The sequence below is a fragment of the Akebia trifoliata genome, chromosome 4 (assembly GCF_017979445.1).
Source record: "Akebia trifoliata isolate Shusen 1 chromosome 4, ASM1797944v1, whole genome shotgun sequence".
In the NCBI taxonomy this organism is placed as follows: domain Eukaryota; kingdom Viridiplantae; phylum Streptophyta; class Magnoliopsida; order Ranunculales; family Lardizabalaceae; genus Akebia; species Akebia trifoliata.
In genome coordinates this window covers 17804718-17826890 of record NC_141378.1, presented here as the reverse complement: position 1 = coordinate 17826890, position 22173 = coordinate 17804718, and the positions used below count along the sequence as shown (strand labels likewise).

Sequence of the window (22173 nt, the reverse complement as noted above, 5' to 3'; positions counted from 1 at the left end):
AGATATGCATTGCTATGCTATGACTTATGACTTTTACTAATCGTCTCACACTTGCACCTTCCACCCGTGGTTCCAGTGTTAATAAAATGCACCAACTTGAGAGGAAAAAAAAAGGAAGAAACTAATGGGTCCATTCGGTTACCTCTTACCAAACCCATTCAGAAACAATCGATAAAAGGTTGCCAAGTGGGTTCATTCAACGTAGGGATTCGGTTCCTTCTTTGGACGGGTTTGGTTCAGATCGTGTTGGTTTTTGACAATGCTAAATAGTTATCAACCACCAAACTATACAAACTGACTTAAATCCCTCCCAAATCAATTCAAATTGACTTTATACATCGACCGACATTGATTTTGATTTCATAAATAAATGTCTCTTACTGTTTCTCCTTTTTTCTTTTTTTTTTTCTTTTTTCTGGTAATGATTTTCTTATGCCCCCCCTCTGACATACACCCCATCATAGAACCGTAGATCATTTGTCTAGGGACATGTAGAATCATAAATCTTTTTCTTGTGTATCCCAAGGCAAAAGATTTACGGTTTTATGGTGGGAGCGTCAGATTATCACCATTTGTGTGTGTGTGGTGTGTATGTGTGTGTGTGGTGTGGTGTGGTGGGGAGGTGGTAAATGTGATTGAAACCTCATTTATAACATTGATTTAAAATAAATGATTTTTATACTTACTTAAATTGAATTAGATTTAAAAAAATATATATACTGCTTTTCTGTTAAAACTGTATCAATAGATGTCATAATTCATAAACACCAAAAACCTCATGTTTATATTAAATAACAAACATTCAAAAAATTCTTAAAAGCCATTTGAAATTTGAACAAAAACTATCCGAATCCAAACTCGATGTCCAGCGAGTCAAGTTAGGGTGCGTTTTAATGGGAACTCTCTCCCAGTATGACACGGACGAGTCAAACCAGGATCGGACGAGTCTTGAAACTACTACCAAGTACCAACTGTCTCAGGCTCTCAGGTCTCCTAATGGTCTTCTTCTCCTTCTTCTTCTGTTCTCTTCTGGCAATTAATTATTTCTTTCAGTCATTCTGTCGAACAGTTCATCGATCTGATCCGATTCGCATCAAAGGAGCCTAAAACCAGTTTTGGTGGATGGAGAACGCGGATTTATTCGGTTCTTCAACTGCTCCACGCACTTGGCATGATTTTCTGGAACGTATGCGACATCCATCGGCTGCTGATTTCGTCAAATCCATCAAAAGGTCACCAAATCCTTCTTATTGTTCTGAAATTATGTTTCTTTAGATTTTCAAAGTAAAATTTTAGAAATTTCTTTAAGTTCAAACTAGGGCAAAATATTGTGTTATTTATGAATTTTGTACTTGAAATAACTAGACTGGAATCTGTTTTTCTGATATTTTGTGTAAACATCTACTTGATTTTATTAAGATATCATGATGAGATAGATTCGTTTAGATTAGAGTTCGAATATTGTTTGAAAATTTAAGCACAAATTTTAGATTTAAATGATCCGGACAGTTTGTCACATTGTGGATAGTGCAAGATTGCAAGTAAATTTAGAATGAATGTGGTCTTTTGGTATGTGTAATTGTAATCAAATCGACAGTTTGAATGCTTGCTTGGCATTGCGATGAATGATCAATCCTGAGATGAATCACTTTTGTAAACTCTGTTTCACCATAAAGATCGAAGCTTTCTTGCTAATAATCTACTAATTCTTTGAGAAATCTTAGAATAATCTACTAATTTTATGTTACACAAAGTGTAATGTGTTTGTTTCTCCTTCATTAATCATTATTGGTTAGCTTATACTCCTGGCAAAGCAAATATGTGAACGATTTTGAATTTGGATATGTCGAACATGGCAGCTTCATTGTGTCATTTTCAAACAATGATCCCGATCCAGAAAAGGATAGTGCTGCTGTACAAGAGTTCTTTACCAAAATGGAAGGTGCTTTTAGGGCTCATTCGCTTTGGGCTGGTTGCTCTGAGGAAGAGTTGGAGAATGCCGGTGAAGTGAGCTATTTTAAGTTGTTTCTATCTATTTATTCCATGTTCTTTAGCAACATAAAAATTCTCTTTATCTTGCTTATGTTGAGAAATTGTTGTATCAGTCAATATCAAATATCTTTATGACACATTTATTAATGAAGCCTACTATCTTGTTTTCCTATATCATCATCATCACTAAACTTGAAACAATGGATGACCCAAGTGTTGTGGGTATCCCTTCCTTTGTCTTACCTTCTTATTGTCTAGTTGTTGATGAGTAGCTGGATGAGATTAGTTATGGAGTTCTCATTACCCACCTTGCTGTTCAACTTTTTCGTTGTTGTTGTTGAGTAGCCGGATGAGGTTCAAATGCCGACCTTCATTGAAATCTCAGGGTTGAATAATAAATCCAGCTCTGGGCTTTATTTATTTATTCATTAAATTTTGATGGTGAAGTTGGGTTCAGGGGGGTTTGAACCTAAAAGGTGGGAACAACACTCTACACATCTTACCAACTTAGCTAAGTTGGCACTTCAAGTTCCAAGATTTATTCTAAGAGATCAGACACAATCTTATCTTTGATGGTTTAAGTGAACTAGGCCAAGTTGCATCCTACCTTGCCTGCAGCCGTGTCTACTCTCATAAACAAGACCTACTCTAATCCAGCCAGGTCAACTGAGCCTTTAAGTGAAAATTTTCAAGCAATTAAATGAAAGTCTTTGTCAATACATGTATATATTGATAGATTTACCCACCGGTGTATGACTAGCCTTCTTTCTCTTCTATTGCAGGGACTTGAGAAATATGTCATGACAAAACTATTCACCCGTGTATTTGCATCACTTCCAGAAGAAGTAAATTATGATGAGCAACTTTCTGAGAAGATGGCTTTAATACAACAATTCATTCGACCAGAAAATTTGGATGTTAAACCGGCATTCCAAAATGAAACATCATGGCTGGTGAGTGAAGGAGTGTTTATGTCATGTGGGTTCTTCCTTAAGCAATTAATTATTACTCTCTCTCTTGGAAATAGTGATTCAATTGTGTGTTTTTTTTAACAATGGAATGCCAGTTAAATAGATATATCGATTAAGTAGTTGACAATTTTATGGTTGTGGTCTAAATTTAACAACCTCCTTAAGAACTTCCTTGATTCCCTTCCAAAATCTACAAGTATAGGTGTTCACTATCCCATCCGAGGTTCCTACAACCATACTTAATTAAAATGATTATTCTCAAATGCTAGATTGTTCCTCTCTAAATCTCCGAAGGGCTTCAATTGCAACCTTCTCTTTGCACACCAAGCCATTTTTTGGCTTGGCTATGATCATAAGGATAGTGAAAGCAAATATTATATATACAAGAATGCTAGACACAACACCATTTTAGCTCTTCTAGAGAAGTAACAAGATTTCCATGAGCTGAGACTATGCTCAACTGTTTCCAAAACATGATCCCAAATCGCCTTTGATTGGTAACTTGCTTCTAAGGGGAGCCCAATGTAGGACATTGGAAAAGACCATGTTCTACAATCTAAATACTAGCGATGACTTCTATATTGTTTACTTTTTTCAAATCGCTTGAAAATAAAGATTATAAAAGCAACGGGGAAACAAAATCTATGTTACTTATTTCTTCAACCCCGAAGATCTTCTTTTCTTGTAAAGTTTTTACTTTGACCTAAAACCGCCTCAAAACAATAGAATACATGCATAAATTAACGTTGCATATGGCAAGCCCTCAAAACAATAACATGTTGCTTGTGAATTTGAATGGGAAATTTTAGGGCCGATTGCACCAGCTTGGAAATCTTTGAGGGCCCCTCTCCCACATCCTTTGTGAATATTATGCCCAAAGCTTCTACCACCACAACATAGAAATTGAGAAGCAAGTTCCCTTAACATGAACCCTAAGAACTCCTAATTAGCATGGAGAATGAAACTGAAGAAACAACTCCATGAATCCATCCAATCCACTTCGAAACAGAAGCTATTCTACTAAGCATATACTGAAAATAAAAACCTAGCTAACATGATCCATATCTATTTTGCACACCACTTACGATTTCCCAATTGCCTTCTTAAGTGTATACACTCAGTAGCACTATTATGTTCCTTTGGTCTCTTCAATAAGTCTAGCACATATTTATATTGGAAGAGTGATTCCTACGTACACGAAATTACTTCAATATAAACATATCCAACAATGCTTTAGCTTCTTAATCGCTCTTACATTGTCTCTTCTATCACTATATTGTCAACATTTACCCATAAAACTGTGGTACCCTTCTTTTGAAGTAAAATTATGCACACAACTTATCTGAAATGCGACCTTCAACATTTTCCTTAGTTTGTCTTTTCATCTATTTCGGCTTGTGGGGTTAAGTTTGAAGTGCTCCTTATTTTCAAATAAGTATTTTACAAGAATTCTACATTAGTTTTTGAACTCTTTCCTGAGTTTCCCTTCAAGTAAAAACTTACTTTTGCTCTTGTGTTTCCTTGTTTTCCCCCCTGCAGCTTGCACAAAAAGAGCTACAGAAGATCAATATGTACAAGGCACCAAGAGAGAAACTTGTTTGCATCCTTAATTGTTGCAAAGTCATTAGCAACTTATTGCTCAATGCTTCCATTGCTTCCAATGAAAATCCTCCTGGAGCAGATGAATTCCTTCCTGTTCTTATTTATGTCACAATAAAGGTAAGCTTAATCATCTATACATACATTTACTTGATTTGCATACAACACATGATTGTTTATTTTTGACTCCATGCATAGTTATTAGCTCAATAGATTCCATTTCTAATGTTTTCGTGCTCTGTTATGCGATACAATCAGAAGAATTATAGAAAAGTAATTCACAAGCCTCATAATAAGAGCTATATATATATATATATATATATATATATCTAAGGAGTGAGAAAATAACTACTATTTCCTTATTTTCAATACTTCCCCTCAGGCTGGGGTAAATATATCAACTAAGCCCAGCTTGACAAGATGAGAGTTAATAATAGAAGGACTAATAGACTTTGTAAGCATATCAGCAAGTTGTTCTGAAGATGATATAAAGACTGTCTAAAAAGCACTAGATCGAACTTTCTCCCTAAGAAAGTGAACATCAACCTCTATATGCTTGATTCTTTCGTGAGGAACTGAGTCAGAAGCAAGCATAATGGCACACTTATTATCACAAAACAAAGTGGAAGAATGAGAGATCGAAAAACCTAGCTCCATCAACAAGGATTTAAGCCAAATAAGCTCACAAGTGCCAAGAGCTATAACATGATACTCAGCTTCAGTAGAAGATCGAGAAATCACACTTTGTTTCTTACTTTTCTACGAGATCAAGTTACCACCATGGAAAGTATAGAAATCAGAGGTAAATCTCTTATCTGTAAGAGAGCCAGCATAATCAGCATTAGTGAAACATGACAAATGTGGTTGAACAATAGAAGAGTAGAAAAACTCAAAATCAAGACGAGACTTCAAGTATCGAAAAATATGATAAACAACATCAAGATGAGATGTGCGCGGGGCATGCATGGACTGATTGACCACACAAACCGCGAAGGTCAAATCTAGTCTCGTGTTAGTCAGATAAATGAAGTGGTCTAAGATGAAGGTGTATCATGCAAAAGAAAAGAGTCCTGCAAGGAAGATGATGGGGTATTTCTGCAAATGAAAAGAGTCCTACAAAGAAGATGAAGATGGAGAGAAAAACGGAGAACATAACACTATAAGAGATGGATCCTATAAAGATGTAGCACGAAAATAGGGCACATTTTTAAAAAAAGTGACATCCAAAGAGTGAATTACACAATGAAAAATGGGGTCATAACAGCGATACCCTTTTGACATAAATGAGTAACCAAAGAAGACTCATCGAATGGCTTTGTCATCTAATTTTGTGTAATGCGGTGTCCTGTCAAAACAAGTACATCTCAAGACTCTAGGTGTGATAGGGAAGAGGGTGCTATCAGGTTAAAGAACATGGAGAGGCACCTGTCCCCCTGAGGTGTGATTTAGAACGCTGTTAAGGAACCGCAGTGAGGACTGCCATATTCCAATATAATTTGGGAACATGCATCTCTCGAAGAAAATAACGGACAATACTCATAAGATGGCGATTCTTGCATTCCGCTACCCCGTTTTGTTCAAGAGTGTAGGGACAAGTCAACTGGTGAAACATATCATGCTCATGAAGGTGGGATCAAATTCCATCATAAATATATTCCCCTCTATTATCAAATCGAAAAGATTTAACAATGATGTTGTATTGGGTCTAAATCATTTTAAGAAAATTAACAAAGATATAAAGCACCTTAGAACGAGAATGTATCAAGTAAACCCAAATACAACAAGAATAGTCATCAATAAAAGTAACATAATATTTGACTATTAAAAACAGTAACAGGGGAAGGCCCCCACACATTAGAATGAACTAAATCGAACATGTATTAAATCGATGCATGCGAGAAATATAAAAAATACGTATGTGTTTAGAAAGCTCACACACAGAGCACTGAAACTTTTGTCCATTACAAGAAGTTTTTAAAGTTGGAAATAAAGAACATAAGTGCTAGAAATTAGTATGTATTAAGCGAGCATGCCATAAATTTAAAGTCTGGGAAGAAAAAATGACTCCTAGAGAGAAGAAGCACAGACGCCGGAACCACAATAGGTTGAGATCCAAAGAAGTACAGCCCATCTCTCTTATACCCTTTGCCAAAAATCCTCCTCGAAGTCAGGTTCTGAAAAATATAGTGAGTAAGAAAAAAAATTACAGAGCAATTTAAAGATTTTGTAATACTACTCACAGACAAAAGGTTAACAGATAGGTTAGGAGGATGCAAAATAGATTCAAGAGAAAAATCGGAGGATAAGGTGATGGTACCCTTATTGTGGATAGGAGTAAGGGGCCCATCAACAAAGCGAACCTCGTTATGAGTAGCAGGAAAAATAGAATAAGTAAAATAGCTAGACTCACCAATCATGTGATCAGAGGCACCAGAGTCAATTACCCAAGTCAGAGGAGCAGAGTCAGATTGAGTGATATGAAATGAAGAAAATGTATGTGGGGGCGTGATAACTGAGGCCACAGTTGAAGAAGAGTGAGTATGAACATGGATCTTATCCTGAACAGTAGCAATAATTTGAGTCTGAAGTTGTTGCAAATCAACAATGCCAAGAAAAACAGGAGTATCAATTGGAACTGACGATGACTCCACAACAGCAGCACGGGGAGCAGACTATTCCAAAGAAGGGGTGGCAGAAGATTGCAACAGATGGGATATAGCTGAAAACAACGAGCCTTCTCATTGGCAATCTTCCTACAATAACTGCCAGATCCTTGAGTGCGAGAGTTAGAAAAATTCGAATTGACTGCTAGAGCCATCTGATCTATAGCTGGAGCAGAGATAATGCCAAGGGCTTGAGTCTGAGAGGGAACTACACGACAACGATGCATGTCTCAAATAAAGAAGGTAAAGGAGTAGTGTTAAGGATCTGGGTCTGAAGTACTTCAAAATTAGGACTTAAACCCATGAAAAACTGGCATGTCTGATGTCGAGCAATCCTTGTGACTATATACTTTGTTGTCTTCGTAGACAACTCAACCATAGACTCATAGTGAGAAAGCTCCTCCCAATGAGACTGAAGAAATCCAAAATAATTGGCGACGCTCTGAGTCCCTTTGGTAGTTTGAGCAATGTCTTGATAAAGCTCATAAATCCTAGAATCATTCCTAGCATGAGCATATGTCTGAGTGCGGGTTGACCACAAAGAGGAGATAGTTTCATGATACATGAATATGGTGTAAATGCGTTGTTCCATGGAGTTAAAAAAGTCATCCAAGAACGGTGCAGTTATCGATCTCCCATTGCTCAATTTTGGAATGAGTAAGGGATGGCTTATTAATGGTGCCCGAAAGCCATTCAAATTTCCCTTTACTACCCAAATAAAGTTGAATAGGCCGAGATCAGAACTGAAAATTTTGACCATCTAACCGATCAAAAAAAAAAAAAATCGACTATCTAATAAGGCATTGGTGATTCGTTGGACTGAGAAATTTGCTTCATGAATGGTGTTGGAGTCCTTGGTCTCTTAATGTGATGTCATTGCTTACTACGAACAAGAAGGTAGAAATTTTGGTTCGAAGGGAGATCTCTTATACTCTCAAACAAAGAAGGAATAAACCACGGGGTACCAAAAACACCACAAAAATAACAACACAAGTAGCCACTAAAAAGCTAATTCTAGGCCTCCAAACCTTGTCTGCTGCTGTCGTAGGTCCCCAAATAAGGTAGTGATACTGTCACAAGCCCCCAAACAGAACTAGTTTTGCTGTCGTAAACCACCAAACTTGGTTGTGATGCTATTGCAGTCCCCCAAGCAGGTATGTGGTGCTGTCGCAGGTCTCCAAACCTAGCCTGCTGCTGTCGTAGGACTTCAGAGAACCTTGTATTAATTTCGCAAGTATCCATACAACAATCTACTGTTGTTGTAAGCCACCATATCTGATTGTTGCTGTCGCAAGGCTTCACGTAGCCCCCATAACTCTTCTAATTGCACTCGTAGGTCTCCCAGAAACCTCCTGCTGCTGTCATATGTCCCCAAACAAGGCTGGTTGCTGCCATGGTTGCTAATACAGCAAGCTGCTGCTATCGTAGGTCAATAAACACAACAGTCTGCTGTTGTCGTGGGTCAATAACCCCTCCTAGGTGATTGCTCTTGTCACGGATCCAAACGGAATCTGCTAAGGTGTTGTTACACTCACCTACACAACATACTGTGGCCATCGTAGGTCACAGAAAGAACCCTATCAAATAGTAGCAAGGGTAAGAGAAAGAACTCTATCGAAGGGCACAAAAAATCACATTGCAGAATTGCAGTATGTGAAAGAACCCTAGAAATTTTTTATTGCAACATACGATAAAGGGGGTATGAATCAAAGATAAAAAGCTCCCAAAGGGGAGACTTTCTAACGAAGTTGCGGCTAGGTTAGTAAGACTCAAGCTCTAGTGATTTTGAGAAAGGAGGAAAAGAGAAGAGAGGAGAGGAGATGAGAAGAAACTTCAAGGTCCCAAAGGAAATCAAAGAGAAGAACCCAAGGAGAGAGTGGGACATCCTCTAGAAGGCTTCGATACCAAGAAGAATTATAGAAAAGTAATTCACAAGTTTTATAATGAGAGTTTGGCAGATATATATTATCTAAAGAGTGAATTGACATAAATGCCCTTACATAGAATAAAACAAGAAAAGAACTACTATTTCCCTATTTCCAATAAATACAACCTTTCCACTAATGTTAATGATTAAATGGTAAATATTTTCTAACTACATTCTTCCTTTTTTTCCTATTGTACAATAGATGTTTGTAACAAGATTGTCTTGTCACCCCCTTTTTTGAGGGCTTTGCAATTTGTTTTGAATGATGCTTTAATGCTAGGTGAAGTTGCAACTTTTGGACACTAATCCACAACTTCTGCTGATTAATTACAAATGGAAAATGAGTTACAAAGTTTTCTCTTTGTGTTGATATAATTTTTTTTTGAGATGAATCAAAATATATTTATTAATGGGGGTAGTCGAGGTGACCTAAAACCCCAAGGAAGAACAAAGCGAACAAAGCAAAAGAAACAAAACAAATTACACTTCCACATAGCTACAAACTACAAAGTTTTCTCTTTTTGTTGATGTAACAATGAATGTCTTTTGGTGTTTTGTAAACAAAATTCGTTTTAGTCTGATTGGGTGCATATATTTATGATTAGCAAGTAAATCTGTAGTGACTTGCTAATGTACAGTATACAATAATGCAACATCTTGATGGTGCATGCATGCTTGTAGGATATATTTTCCTTTTTTCCTAACCATTTTCTAATTTATTTCTCGCTAAAACTATGGAAATGGTACATTGTAACTTCTTCAAAAGCTGTAGATCTTAAAATTTGGTGAGGTCCTAACAGAAGCTATGGCCATATATAGTGTGGAATGGAGGAACGATATTCATTTAAGCCGACCCCACATCTTTGGGAAGATTTATGAGCACGTGGTAAGGACTAAACAATTTTATTTAGCTTGTCGTGGTGGCAACATATTTTCTTCGTTACAGGACACTAGGTTGGAGTAGGGGAGGAGGTTAATTATTGTCAACGTTTGGGGATGATATCGAGTGGATTGGGTGAAATTCCCCATTGTAGATATTACCTGTAGTTTGTTAGTGCATTGGGACTGTAAGGTGGCAAATCCAGTGGAAATATATGTGGGGAAATTCTCCATCTATTTTATGATTTCAAGTAACTTGATGACCATTTTTTGGTTTTTTTTTACAGCAGTTAGACCCTAATGAGATGAGTGATAGGTCTTCTATGTGAAGAGTTGGAGTGGTTCAGATCCCGCTGAAGCATTGTGGTGGGTAACAAGAAATTTTCAGGGAAAAAAAGAGTAAGATGACTCAAAACTGCATGAGAGAATTTTCTCTGTGATTATGTGTGATCATGTGGTCTTTTGTTGAATGGAACTCAGTTTACTAGTTCTAATCACCAAGAATGTCCATTTTGCATCATCATCTCTATATATTCCTTGTTTCTTTGGAGTGGGAAAAACAACTTTGTAATATCATTCTAGAAGTTCTTGTGAGCCAGCATCATCCCTTGTAGCTATTCTATGAGAAATTTTGATAGCAATAAGGTTCTATCTCTTTTTAGGTTTGTTGAAAATCTTTTTCTTTCCAGTGGCTGGATGGTTCTTTCTTTTATTTGATATTGAAGGAGGTACTTGGAAATTTTAGTACAAGAAAAAAAATGAGATGTTGCTTGAAATCAAAGATATTGACTAGGAAGAAGACGAGGGTTCTCTATCCAATGCGGAGAGGGAGAATAGTGGTTGTTTGGAGATTACTACCCAAAAAGTTTATAAATTCATATCTAAATTTCCGTCTTTCAGTTGAATGAGAGATTTTTTAGTTGCAGGAATCTTCCATAGTAGGTCCCCTTCGGACTCTGGTTCCCACTTCTAGAAATAGTCAAATAAAATTAGTTTCCTATGGCCACTTACCTGCTCATGAACCCAAGTTCCCTCTCGTACCATCCCTTGCTTCATGCAACTAAGCTTTGCTCAAGGGTTAGCAAGTTGTGATGGGTTGTTGATAGAAAATGAATAATCTGATTTAGAATCCAAGATAATAAGATTGGGGTGTTTTATATAGTAAACTTGGCAAATACATGTGATTTGTCATAGTGGAATTTCCTCAATTATGTCTTGGATAGGATGGGCCTCAAGTGGTAGATGAAAGAACCATGTTATGGAGTGCCTTTCAGATTTGAATTTTTCAATTCTCGACAATGTGTCTCTAGAGGGTTTCTTTGGAAGTGTTATTGGGGCTCAGGAGATCTGTTTTACTTGTTTATTATTGTGTTATATATATACACTTACGATTTTCGAGTCCAAAGATCACTACTACTTGGATTTGGAGTCGTCACCATTCTTTTTTAGAAAAAAGGTGTGAATGGGCACCTGGAAAATAATTTTAAAAATCGTTTTTTGTTTGTAGTGACTCTCGTACAGATAAAAAACATTTGATCTACCTAAGATTTAAGTAAGGGAGTCCATTTGGGAAATAGGAAAGATGTTAGGCACCTTACTTCCTCCACCTTAGGTGGTAACCTATTCATTAGTCATTTTTCATTCTAGAAAATCTAGAGAGAGAAAAATGTATCTTCAAACTTAGAGGTATTTTCTTTCGAGCCTAAATCATGGGATCACCTCATTATGAGAGGGACCCTATTACGTCTAGGCCTCAAGCATTTACATTTTTATAAAGGTAAACCTTTAAAAAAATTGAAAATGAAGAAGTGAAGAGGGGAGGTTAGGAGAGGGAGAAGGGGAAATTATTTCCTACACCCACCTTGAAACTTGGACTTGTTTTTCTTCTTGAGTTCTTGATGAAAATGTTTATGTTAAATTATTTTTTTATTGTCTTTTGAGAAGAGAATGAGGGAGAAGGAGTATGAAGATTAGTAGAGAGATGAGTGATTTGATAATTAAAAGAGATGAGAAGATGAGGCTTGAGAGAGGGGATTCAAACATTGGGGGTTTGTGAGAGATTGGTGAATTTTTATAGAACCTTGAGGTGGCTTTTGGGGGTAAAATGGGGTGAAAGTATGAAATAATGGAAAATGACATAACGCTTGTAGATGAGGTGTAGGGAATTTGAAGTTAGAAGAGGGGTATATATGAAAAATTGTGTAAGTGAGTTGTTTTTTACCCATATGGGTTTAGTGTTAGGTGAGGTTAAGGGGTGTATGTGTTGGTTAGAAGAATGGTTATGTAAGAAAGGTAGGTGTTGATATTTTGGAAGGGTGGAGAAGATGGTGACACATGGCAAAAGGGGGGGATATGAGGGTGTAGGTTAGGTGAGTTGGTTAAGGAGAAGGTGTGGGTGTTGTTTGTGATAAGGATTTGGAGAAAATGATGGGAGGTAGGTTTATGAAATGAGTGTGGGAATAGTGATGGAGATGATGAAAATGATTTCTTTTGGGAGATTGGTTGTAGGGGTAACATGTGTCCATTTTGATGATCATTGATTTTTTGTAGTGATTGGTTAAGATTATGGATATGGGTATGGCTTGGCTAGAGGTTTGATTTAGGATGGGCTTAGGATTGGTTAGTGGTTTTGGTTAGATTAGGCTTAGGTTTGGGTTAGTTTGGAAATTGATTGAAACCATGGGATTGGTATAGGTTTAGGTTTAGGTTAAGGTGAGGTTAGAAATTGATTAGATTTGGATTTAGTAGGCTTTTAGGAGGTTGGTAGGCTTTAAGGGAAATGGCTTTGGGACTCTAGAAATGAGGTTAAGGATTGGACTTAATAGGTTTTATAGTGAACTTTTAGGTCAATTGGGCCTTAGGGATCTTTTATTTTGAATAAAAGCGAAAGCCCATTTTGATTTTAAACTATAATTTTTTGGGCCTATTCAAATTTGGGTATCTACAGCTGCCCCTCTTTGCAGACTAACCCAAACCCAAACCCAGACCGAAATCTAAGCCTAACCTAACCCAAATCATTAACCAATTCTAAGCCCAACATACAAAAAAACCCATCCTAAATCAAATCTCTATCCAAGCCATACCCATATCCATAATGTTAACTAATAACCACAAAAAGTCAATGATCATCAAGAGAGACACATGTCACCCCCACAACCAACTTCTCAAAAGAAACCATTCTCATCATCTCTATCACTATTCCCACACCCCATGTCATAAACCTACCCCCCATCATTTTCTCCAAATCCTTATCACATGCAACACGCACACACCTTCTCCTTAATCAACTCACCTAACCCACACCCTCATACCCCTTTTTGTCATGTGTCACCATCTCCTTCACCCTCCCAAAATATCAACACCTACCCTCCTTACATAACCATTCTTCTAACCAATACCCACACTCCTTAACCTCACCTAACACTCAACCCATATGGGTTGAAAGATTCAACCCACTTGGGTAAAAAACAACCTACTTACACCATTTTCCATATCTACCCCTCCCCTAACCTCAAATTCCCTACACCTCAAAGTCCATCATTTCATACTTTCACTCCATCTTATCCCCAAAAGCCACCGTAAGGTTCTATAAAATCCCATCAATTTCTCACAAACCCCCAATGTTTGAATCCCCTTTCTTAAGCCTCACCATTCTCATCTCTCTCAATTCTCAAATCACTCATCTCTCTATTAATCTTTATACTCCCTCTACCTCATTCTCTTCTTAAAAGACAAAAAATAAATGATTTAATATAAACATATTTCATCAAGAACTCAAGAAGAAGAAAAAGAAGTTCAAGCTTCAAGGTGGGTGTAGGAAATAATCACCCTTTCCCTTATCCTAACCTCTCCTTTTCACTTTTTTATTTTCGGGTTTTTTGGAGATCTATCTCTATAAAAATATAAATGCTTGAGGCCTAGACATAATGGGGTCCCTTTCATAATGAGGTGATACCATGATTTAGACCCGAAACAAAAATATTTCCAAGTTTTAGGGTACATTTTTTATTTTCACCATTCTCTCTCTCTCTAGATTTTCTTAAAATGAAAAATGAGCAATGAATAGGTTACCACTTAAGGTAGAGGAAATAGGGTGCCTAACACCTTCCTTATTTCCTAAATGGACCCTCTTACTTAGATCTTTGGTACATCAATGTTCTTTATCCGTACGAGAGTCACTATGAACAAAAAATGATTTTTAAAATTATTTTCCGGGTGCCTATTCATACCCTTTTTATAAAAAAGAATTGTGGCAACTTCAAATTCAAGTAGTAGTGATCTTCAAACTCGAAAATCATATGTATATATAAAAATATATGATGCAGGACAGTGAGGGGGGATAAGACCATATGGGGGTTTAGGATTTTGGGTAAGGATTAAGAATTTGAGATTGGGTTTACAATTTGGATTAGGATAGGGTAAATCCAAAAGATAAAATGAAAATTTGATTTCAATTATTGTAGGATAAAAAAAGGGTTAAAGGTTTGTAGGGTAAGAAAATAATTAAGGTTTAAAGATTTGGAAATGAGATTAATAAAATAAGGGTTAAACAAAATGGGGAAATGATTAAGGGTAGAGGTTTGTAGGTTTCAAAAATCAAGAATCAAGAATTCTAGAATTTAAGAATATAAGAATCAAGAAAAAATAAAGGAATAATAAATATAAAAAAAGATTAGAAGAAGAAAAGAAAGGGATAAAAAGATAGAACTTTGGAATTACATCAAGAATGGTGGATAACTCACTTCACTCCATAAAAGAAACACATTCTTTATTCATTAAAATCTTTGTTCTTCATTATTAAAAAAACCTAATACAACCTATATAAAGAAAATAAATTAGTAAAATTAAAATACCAAATAAATAACCTTATTTTCATAACTTTCTTTCTCCTAATTTTCAAACCTTAATAAACCTAAATATTATACTAAAGTTAAATCTAAAGTTACTGAATTGCCCTTAATTATTATACTAAGACCATAGACCAATAAAACATCAAAATAAACCCAAAAAACATGAAAATAAAGTCCTTAAACATAAATCTAAATAAAAACTAAATCTACTCTTTAAGATTTGATGTCCCCATCAATATATATATATATATATATAGGTAGTTGTTTGCATCAACTCATTCATCCAACGTTTCACCCTAAGAAAGAGAGTCGTCCGATCATGCGCAATCCAATAGTTGAAATCAATCCAAAACACAAAACACGTGATCACTTAATATTTAAATGACAAAAATCTGATCGGGTTCTCTCTCCTCCCTCTATCCTCTTCCGATCTCCTCTCTCTTTCTCTCTTTCTCTCAAACACACACACGCACGAACCCTAGCATCCCATATAAGTGAGCTCTACGATTTCAGGTAAGGCACACTTTCTCACAAACCCTAGCTCACAAAACGAACGAGCCATCTCTCTCTCTCGATCTCTCATAATCTCTTCTCCAATTCATGAAGGTTTTTTTGCTTCAAATTTTTTATTTTTGTTCTTTAGGTTTTTTCTACTGTTAGTATGACGTTTCACCATTGAATTATATATGTATGATTGCATGCTTTCATGAAAAAAAATCATTTTTTGTTTGATTTGGAGCTCTAGGTGGTTGTATTTCAAGAGTAAAATAGAGATTTATCACTATTATTTGGTCTCAAAGCTAAAAATTTACTATTATTGGTCGAATCTATTAATTAGTTTGGGGAATTTGATCATCCTTTTTTTTACATCAAAACAGAAACTTTAGGAAGGATGGATGTTCTTTGGATACTCCTTTAATTTTTTAAGAGACTTGGGTTTTGAAGTTCAGATTCCAAAAGCAACTCAATGAAGTTCAAGTTTTAGATTCCAGAAGCAACTCTTGCAATCGAGTCCCTCTTTCGCCCAATTGAACTATGTTTTTTGGATTGAAAGGAAGGATGGGGACTTCGGGCGCAATTACAATAGAGAGGGTTTGTTTGATTAGTGTAAGATTTTCGAGAGAGAAGGAGAGGAAGAGAGAGAAAGTTAAGTCATGAGGTTGTGAAGACAAAGATGTTTCAGGGTGAAACGTTAGAGAGTTTGCGAGAGAGAGAGAGAGAGAGAGAGGTCTCCTCCTCGTTGAAGAAGAAAGAGGTTAAAAATTTAATGCAGGGAGGTGGTTGTAAATTGCCAAAAATATTAAGTGATCACGTGTTTTGGATTGAGTTCAACCGTTGGATTGCGCAAGATCAGGTGGCTCTCTTTCCTAGCGTGAAACGTAGGATAAATGAGTTGATGCCAAACAACATCCATATATATATATATATATATATATATATATATATATATATGGGTAGTGTTCGGCAGCCAACGTTGGGAGCCAAAATTTGTCCTATATGGCTTAAAAGTTTCGGATTGGGGTGATTTTTTGTGAGGATGTGGAGATCATCCTCCCAAAAACTCAGTCCAATCTAAAACTTCTAACCCCATCAAAAGTGGTTTACAAATCAACGGTCCACAATTCTAAACCACTTTTGACGGGGTTAGAAGTTTCAGATTGGGCTTTTTTTTTGTGAGGATAATCTCCTCACCATAGCGATCATCCTCACGAAAAAGAGCCCATTCCAAAACTTCTAACCCATATAGGACAAAGGCGTTAGCTCCTAAACGTTGGCTGCCGAACGGGACCCTATATAAGAGAGGCTCCCGAAATTGTCAAAACCCTCTAAATTCAAAAAATGACAAGGAGCAAAAGCAAACAACGTTGATTAAAAAAACACTATTTAGTTCAATGACTGCACTTTATGTCAAAAAATACACGGATTTTCCTTCTTACCACATTAGCTGACAATGGGAAGAGGCCTCCATCACATTATTGTGAATGATATCTTATCCAAGCTTCTTTACAAGATGAAGGATGTTTCACAGGTTAGAAGGTTTGAGATCTTCTAATCAATCTGAGGAAGAGTTTTCTTATTGGCTTTGGATTGCAGAGGTGGATGAGAAAATGATTGAAGATTGTGCTATTGGACTGGATTCTGGGCTTGGGGAGAGTTTTCCTAGGCCTGGTTGATTGCTATAGGTGGTTGGGCTCTGCTATTGAAAGGGTGGTATAAGCCTATCTTGTTGTAAGAAGGGTCATTTTTCGTTTAGGGGAAGAATCACATTGATAAAGAGCACTCTCTTACTAGCATTATTGTTTATTTAATGAAATACTTGCATAGGTTCCTAAGGTAACTGAAAAGATACAAATAACTTTTTATGGAATGAGAAAGGACAAAACAATTAGAGTTGTCAACCAATTTTGATTGGGTCGAATCGATTCTATAGTAGTCAGACCAGGTCTGATCCAAGCCAAATAACTTATTCAGTTGGTGGATCAGAAATTGGGATTATGAAGACTGTAAAAAGTACAGGTTGTAAAGTTGGATTAATTTCTTTACTCGATAATAGGGAGTCATTATGTGGCAGGCCTTCTTTCAGGAGAAGGTTCTTAGATAGGGAGACCAAGGAGTGTGGGTCTCCTTGTCATCTGCATAATGTTGTTTACATTCCAAACAAGGAGAATTCTTGTGTAGACTTTTCTACGAAAATTTGGCAGATTGTGTGGAATTTAGCTGGGGCAAGTTGGTCCCTCTTAAAGAGAAAACCTTCATATAGCAATAGCTTTGGATAAAATTTCAATTGTTGATCTTCTAATCACTATAATATACGATTCCAAGCCATGCATTATGTTGAAAACCCAAGGGATGTCAGAGAGATTAAAATCTTTTGAAAGAACAGAATAGTAAGGTCTTCCGAGATCCTAGTAGAACTTTGCTGAAGGTTTTGTGGGTCCATTGGTGGCTTTTGATTAATTGTTCATATGAACTACTACTGTTTCGGGATGCTCAAATATTTTGCTGGTAAATATAACAATTTTTATCAAAAACAAAATACCATGAACTGAACACAATGCTTGACTTGTTCTGTGTCAATTCTTATCTGTGATCTGAGGTTTATCGTTTTGCAATTGCAATGTTTTATGCAGGCAAACCCTCCACAATTGCATTCAAACTTGCTTTATATACAACGCTACAGGTGTCAATCACGATTAGTCTCTGAAGCAGCTTATTTCTTCACAAACATGCTCTCTGCAGAGTCTTTTATCTCAAACATCAATGCAGAATCCATTTCGATGGAAGAATCCGAGTTTGAAAATAACATGGAATCTGCTCGAGCACTCATATCAGGCCTCACAACTGATTTTGAAAGCAATCGTGGTGTAGAATATGTTCCGAGAAGAGAGTCCATGGAAGCCAAACTACATGGTTTGAATGTCACGAATGAACGGAACGATTCTCTGCCTCCACATCTTCCACACCAAGCATCTGTAAAGCCAATAACAAAAAAGCCATCCATCTCAGATTTGGAGAAAGAAGGGGCGACTGAGCTTTTGAAAGAACAAGTGAGCCGAGTTTTTCAGGAGTATCCATATTTATATGCAAATGTTGGTGATCTCACGGTCACTGATGTAGAAGACCTACTCAATAGTTACAAGCAACTTGTTTTCAAATATGTTTCTCTCGCTAAAGGTATGGAAATCATTTCTCCATCTCTTCCTTCCTCTATTTTACGAACTCAATCACAAACCAACCTGAAAACTGAAAAGGAACCTGAAGACACCACAGATACCAAAAAATATGAAGATGTCGGTAAGACGGATGAGGTTTTAGATGAAGGTTCAGTTTTAAAAATGGAAAATTCTGAACCTAACAGTGAGATTTCCCAATAATTTCTGTGTTATATGGGGGTGCTGTGTTGGAGTAGTTATTCAGTTTTCAATGCAATGGTGGTCATCAGTAATTTATTTTTGCCCTGTAAAACTGATGAGTGAAAAACCATAAGTGTACCTTGGTAGCCTCAGCTAGAAACTACGAAGATGATCTTAATGTTTAATTAAGATGGTAAAGAAATGAAAATAAAGAGGAAATTTGGTTGTTGTGATGCTAGAAAACATCTCTTGGACCGAAATCCATATCAGCTTCTCTTTTCTTATTTTTGTCACAATTCTGGTGCATTGGTACTTTGTTGTTTCATCTTTTTTTAGTTTGAATAGCAAGTGAACACCTATTGAACTGAAAATATAGGTTTATTCTCTATAGCCTAGCCCTTGAAATCTTCACATCGATGTCGACTTCTACACATTATCCCAAGAACTGTGGCCTCCAATATCACCTTTGACTAATTTTGTCATTGGTCTTTTGTATGTCTAAATAATTTCAAGCTTTCTTGTCAAATTTTTCATAAAATATCATTCGAACAATATCCTAACTATGGCCACTAATTTATTTCTCCTTATCGAATGGTCTCTCAATGTTACTTGTATACTTGTTTGCCGATTATTTATCTTGTGGGCTTTGTGATCATATTTCGACAATCAAATCAATCATAATTTTTTTAACCCACAATCTCAAAAGTTGCTTTGTAAAGTGTCAAACCAACTGAGCTATGACTATAACCCTGAAATCAATAGTAATTTCGGAAGTAATGGAGCCTAGGAATAATGTGATAGTTACTCTAGGTTGGATCACCTCAAGATTTGACCTCGTTGGGGATGATCCAATGTTTACATTGACAAGTATCAGAATTTGTTTGTGGCATCTCTTTCAAGTCAGGTTTTTCGAGGACAAATTAGTTTATGTCATCAGATGTATGTTGCTTAGGATACGAATGAAACCCTAGGATTATCGAATTCTGGGAAGGGTGGGAAACTCATTACTCCAAACTAATCTTTTCGATTCGATATAAATCAGTTAGAGGTAGCCCAACAATTGATTGATCAAAAGGAATGACCAGAGGTGCTGGTTATATGATAAGCCTACACCCCCTTAGTCCAAAAACCAAAATCGTGATCTATGTTTTTTAGGTGAAAATATATTGACATGGGGTCCATTACCCAACAAAATGTATCTTCTTCTACTTACTTCGCTAGCTATGGAACCTCTACTAAGAGACAAGAAGACAGCCCTTCGTACTGCTTCTCAAAAGACCAAAAGGTTGTGAAGAAACCCAGACAAAGCTTTTTATTTAAATCATCTATGATTGGGATTTTTCCCCTAATAATGTGGGTACACGTGCAGGAAGGACCCACAAACAGTATGGGTGCACGTGCAGGCCAGCTATACAATTGGCCCCCACACTACCCATTTTATTTTAATTGATTGGGTTTGATTTGAAATGTGGGCCCCATTATCATCAAGTGGTGCATGTGCTGATGTTTTCACACAGTCAATACTTTGCTTACGTTACTTACGGTCAATACAAATTAATGCCAAGTCAGCAGTCAGACCATATGTCCTGTTTGCCGGCCCGAGGATAACGGTTTTCATGATCCTCATAAGTGTGAATCTCGAAGACTATACAATTTTTTTTTTACTAAAAATTTATGCGACCATCGATAAATCCTGATTCGATTCGATTGGACCAATTTACATTTTATTTTAAAATATTAAAAACAAAAAACTTATTTTTTTAGAAAAAAAAAAACTAGTGGTTCCACTGACCGAACTGATTTTATTACGAAATTGAAGGCGGTGGGACCACTATTTCAGAGAAAACATTTGGTTTGAAATGAATGGTTTAGAAATCCAGTCCCAACAAAGAATAATGGCCCCTGACTCTACCGAATCATCTCTACATAGTTGGCGAAGTGCAACGATAACTATTAGTATTAATTAACGCACCTTTGACACGGTTTGTACCTTGTAAACACGTCACCGTAGTGTAACCATTAGGATTCTTAAATTATTTATTATATTTGGACTTCAAAGCATAGGCAGCAGCAGCACTACCTCTTCCAAGTCTCTTGTGGTAGCCTTAAATTAATAAATATGCAAGCAAGACTGCGAATAAGTCCAATATATTAGTCTTATTTTGTATTGATCTCTTCCATGGAAATAGTATCCAATCTCATTTAAATTCAAGCCACCCTTCTCCCTCTCTCATCAAGATCAACAAGAGAAAATATGGGCTCCGCCGCATATCATCGTCATCACCACCACCACCACCATCATCATCATCACAACAATCACAAGCTCTCTTTTATGCCGATGATGTTGTGTTGGAGACCTTTGACACAAGACGAGAGGCTCTCAAAGTGGAACAAAAGGGGTGAGCCAACATCTCCCAAGGTGGGGTGCATGGGTCAGATCAAGCACAACAACAAGGTGGTCAGTCTACCAACACAACAACATAAATGTAACAATAATTATAATAATGGGAATAAGTACTTCAAGCTGAAGAAGATCTTCTCTGGTAAGCATTTAAATAGCGGCAACAATAGTAGTAGAAGCACAAAAGAGATCACCGCAAGAACAAATGATTTGGATTTGGATTTGGATTATGTTTCAATCAGTGTCATCGATTTGGATCCTCCTTTGCCTATCTCTAAGCCAAAGTGTGTTGGAAAGGATAGCAACGACACGAGTCTTTGGAAGAGAAGGTGTGGAGGTGAGGAATTGAAGGGTCTCCAGCTTCAACAACATAGAACCATAATTGGTAGTAAGGGAAGCTAAATCATGTAATCTTCTTTTTTTCTTCTTTTTCTTGTCAATTTTCATGGAAAATTATATATACTTCTTTTTCTGAGCAATAGAAACAAACCCCAAAAACAAATGAAATACGCATACATACATGTCAATATGCTCTTAAAACTCATTATTTTTCAAGCTGAAACCATCTTCTTCATTGGGATGCAAGACACAAGAACATGTCTGATTTTTTGGTTCTATAGTGTCTGACAGATTCCTAGAGTGAAATTGGATGAGTGGGAATGGAATGGAATAGTAGAAGTTATCGAAATATCTTCAGGGGATTTATTTCAAGATGACGAACTTGTGATCATTTAGTGAACCAAGAATTATTCGGATCAAAACAAAAAGCAAAAAAAAAAACCCCGTTTGGCCTTTAGCATAAAAAACATGGATGTCCTTTGTACCTCATGAAACTTCAAAATCTTCAATGCAGTTGAACTCTAAAATTTTACGGACATGGATTGCCACTTAATTCGTTTTAGCGACTTGAAGGATTGTTTGCCACATCATCGGAGTGATGGGTTCATTTGCTTTTGAGATATACTAATCTCCAGCCCCAATTGTGCATTTGTCGCAACAAAAACCAATTACAAGGAACCATAGTACAAGTTCTAAAT

At 36.6% G+C, this 22173-nt stretch overlaps 2 protein-coding genes across 2 annotated transcripts; both read left to right on the top strand.

Annotated features, from left to right (window-relative positions):
* The first annotated feature begins 865 nt into the window (after positions 1–865).
* On the top strand, positions 866–19015 carry LOC147404253 (vacuolar protein sorting-associated protein 9A-like). Its single transcript, XM_086440128.1, has 5 exons — positions 866–1232; positions 1860–2007; positions 2775–2945; positions 4503–4682; positions 18013–19015. The coding sequence occupies exons 1-5, from the start codon at positions 1123–1125 to the stop codon at positions 18754–18756; spliced, it is 1353 nt and encodes a 450-aa protein (XP_086296254.1). The 5' UTR covers positions 866–1122; the 3' UTR covers positions 18757–19015.
* A 2058-nt stretch (positions 19016–21073) lies between these two features.
* LOC147404252 (myotubularin-like protein) lies at positions 21074–21538 on the top strand. The gene has a single exon (XM_086437832.1). It carries the CDS (start codon positions 21074–21076, stop codon positions 21536–21538), a length of 465 nt encoding a protein of 154 aa, XP_086293958.1.
* The last annotated feature ends 635 nt before the right edge of the window (positions 21539–22173 follow it).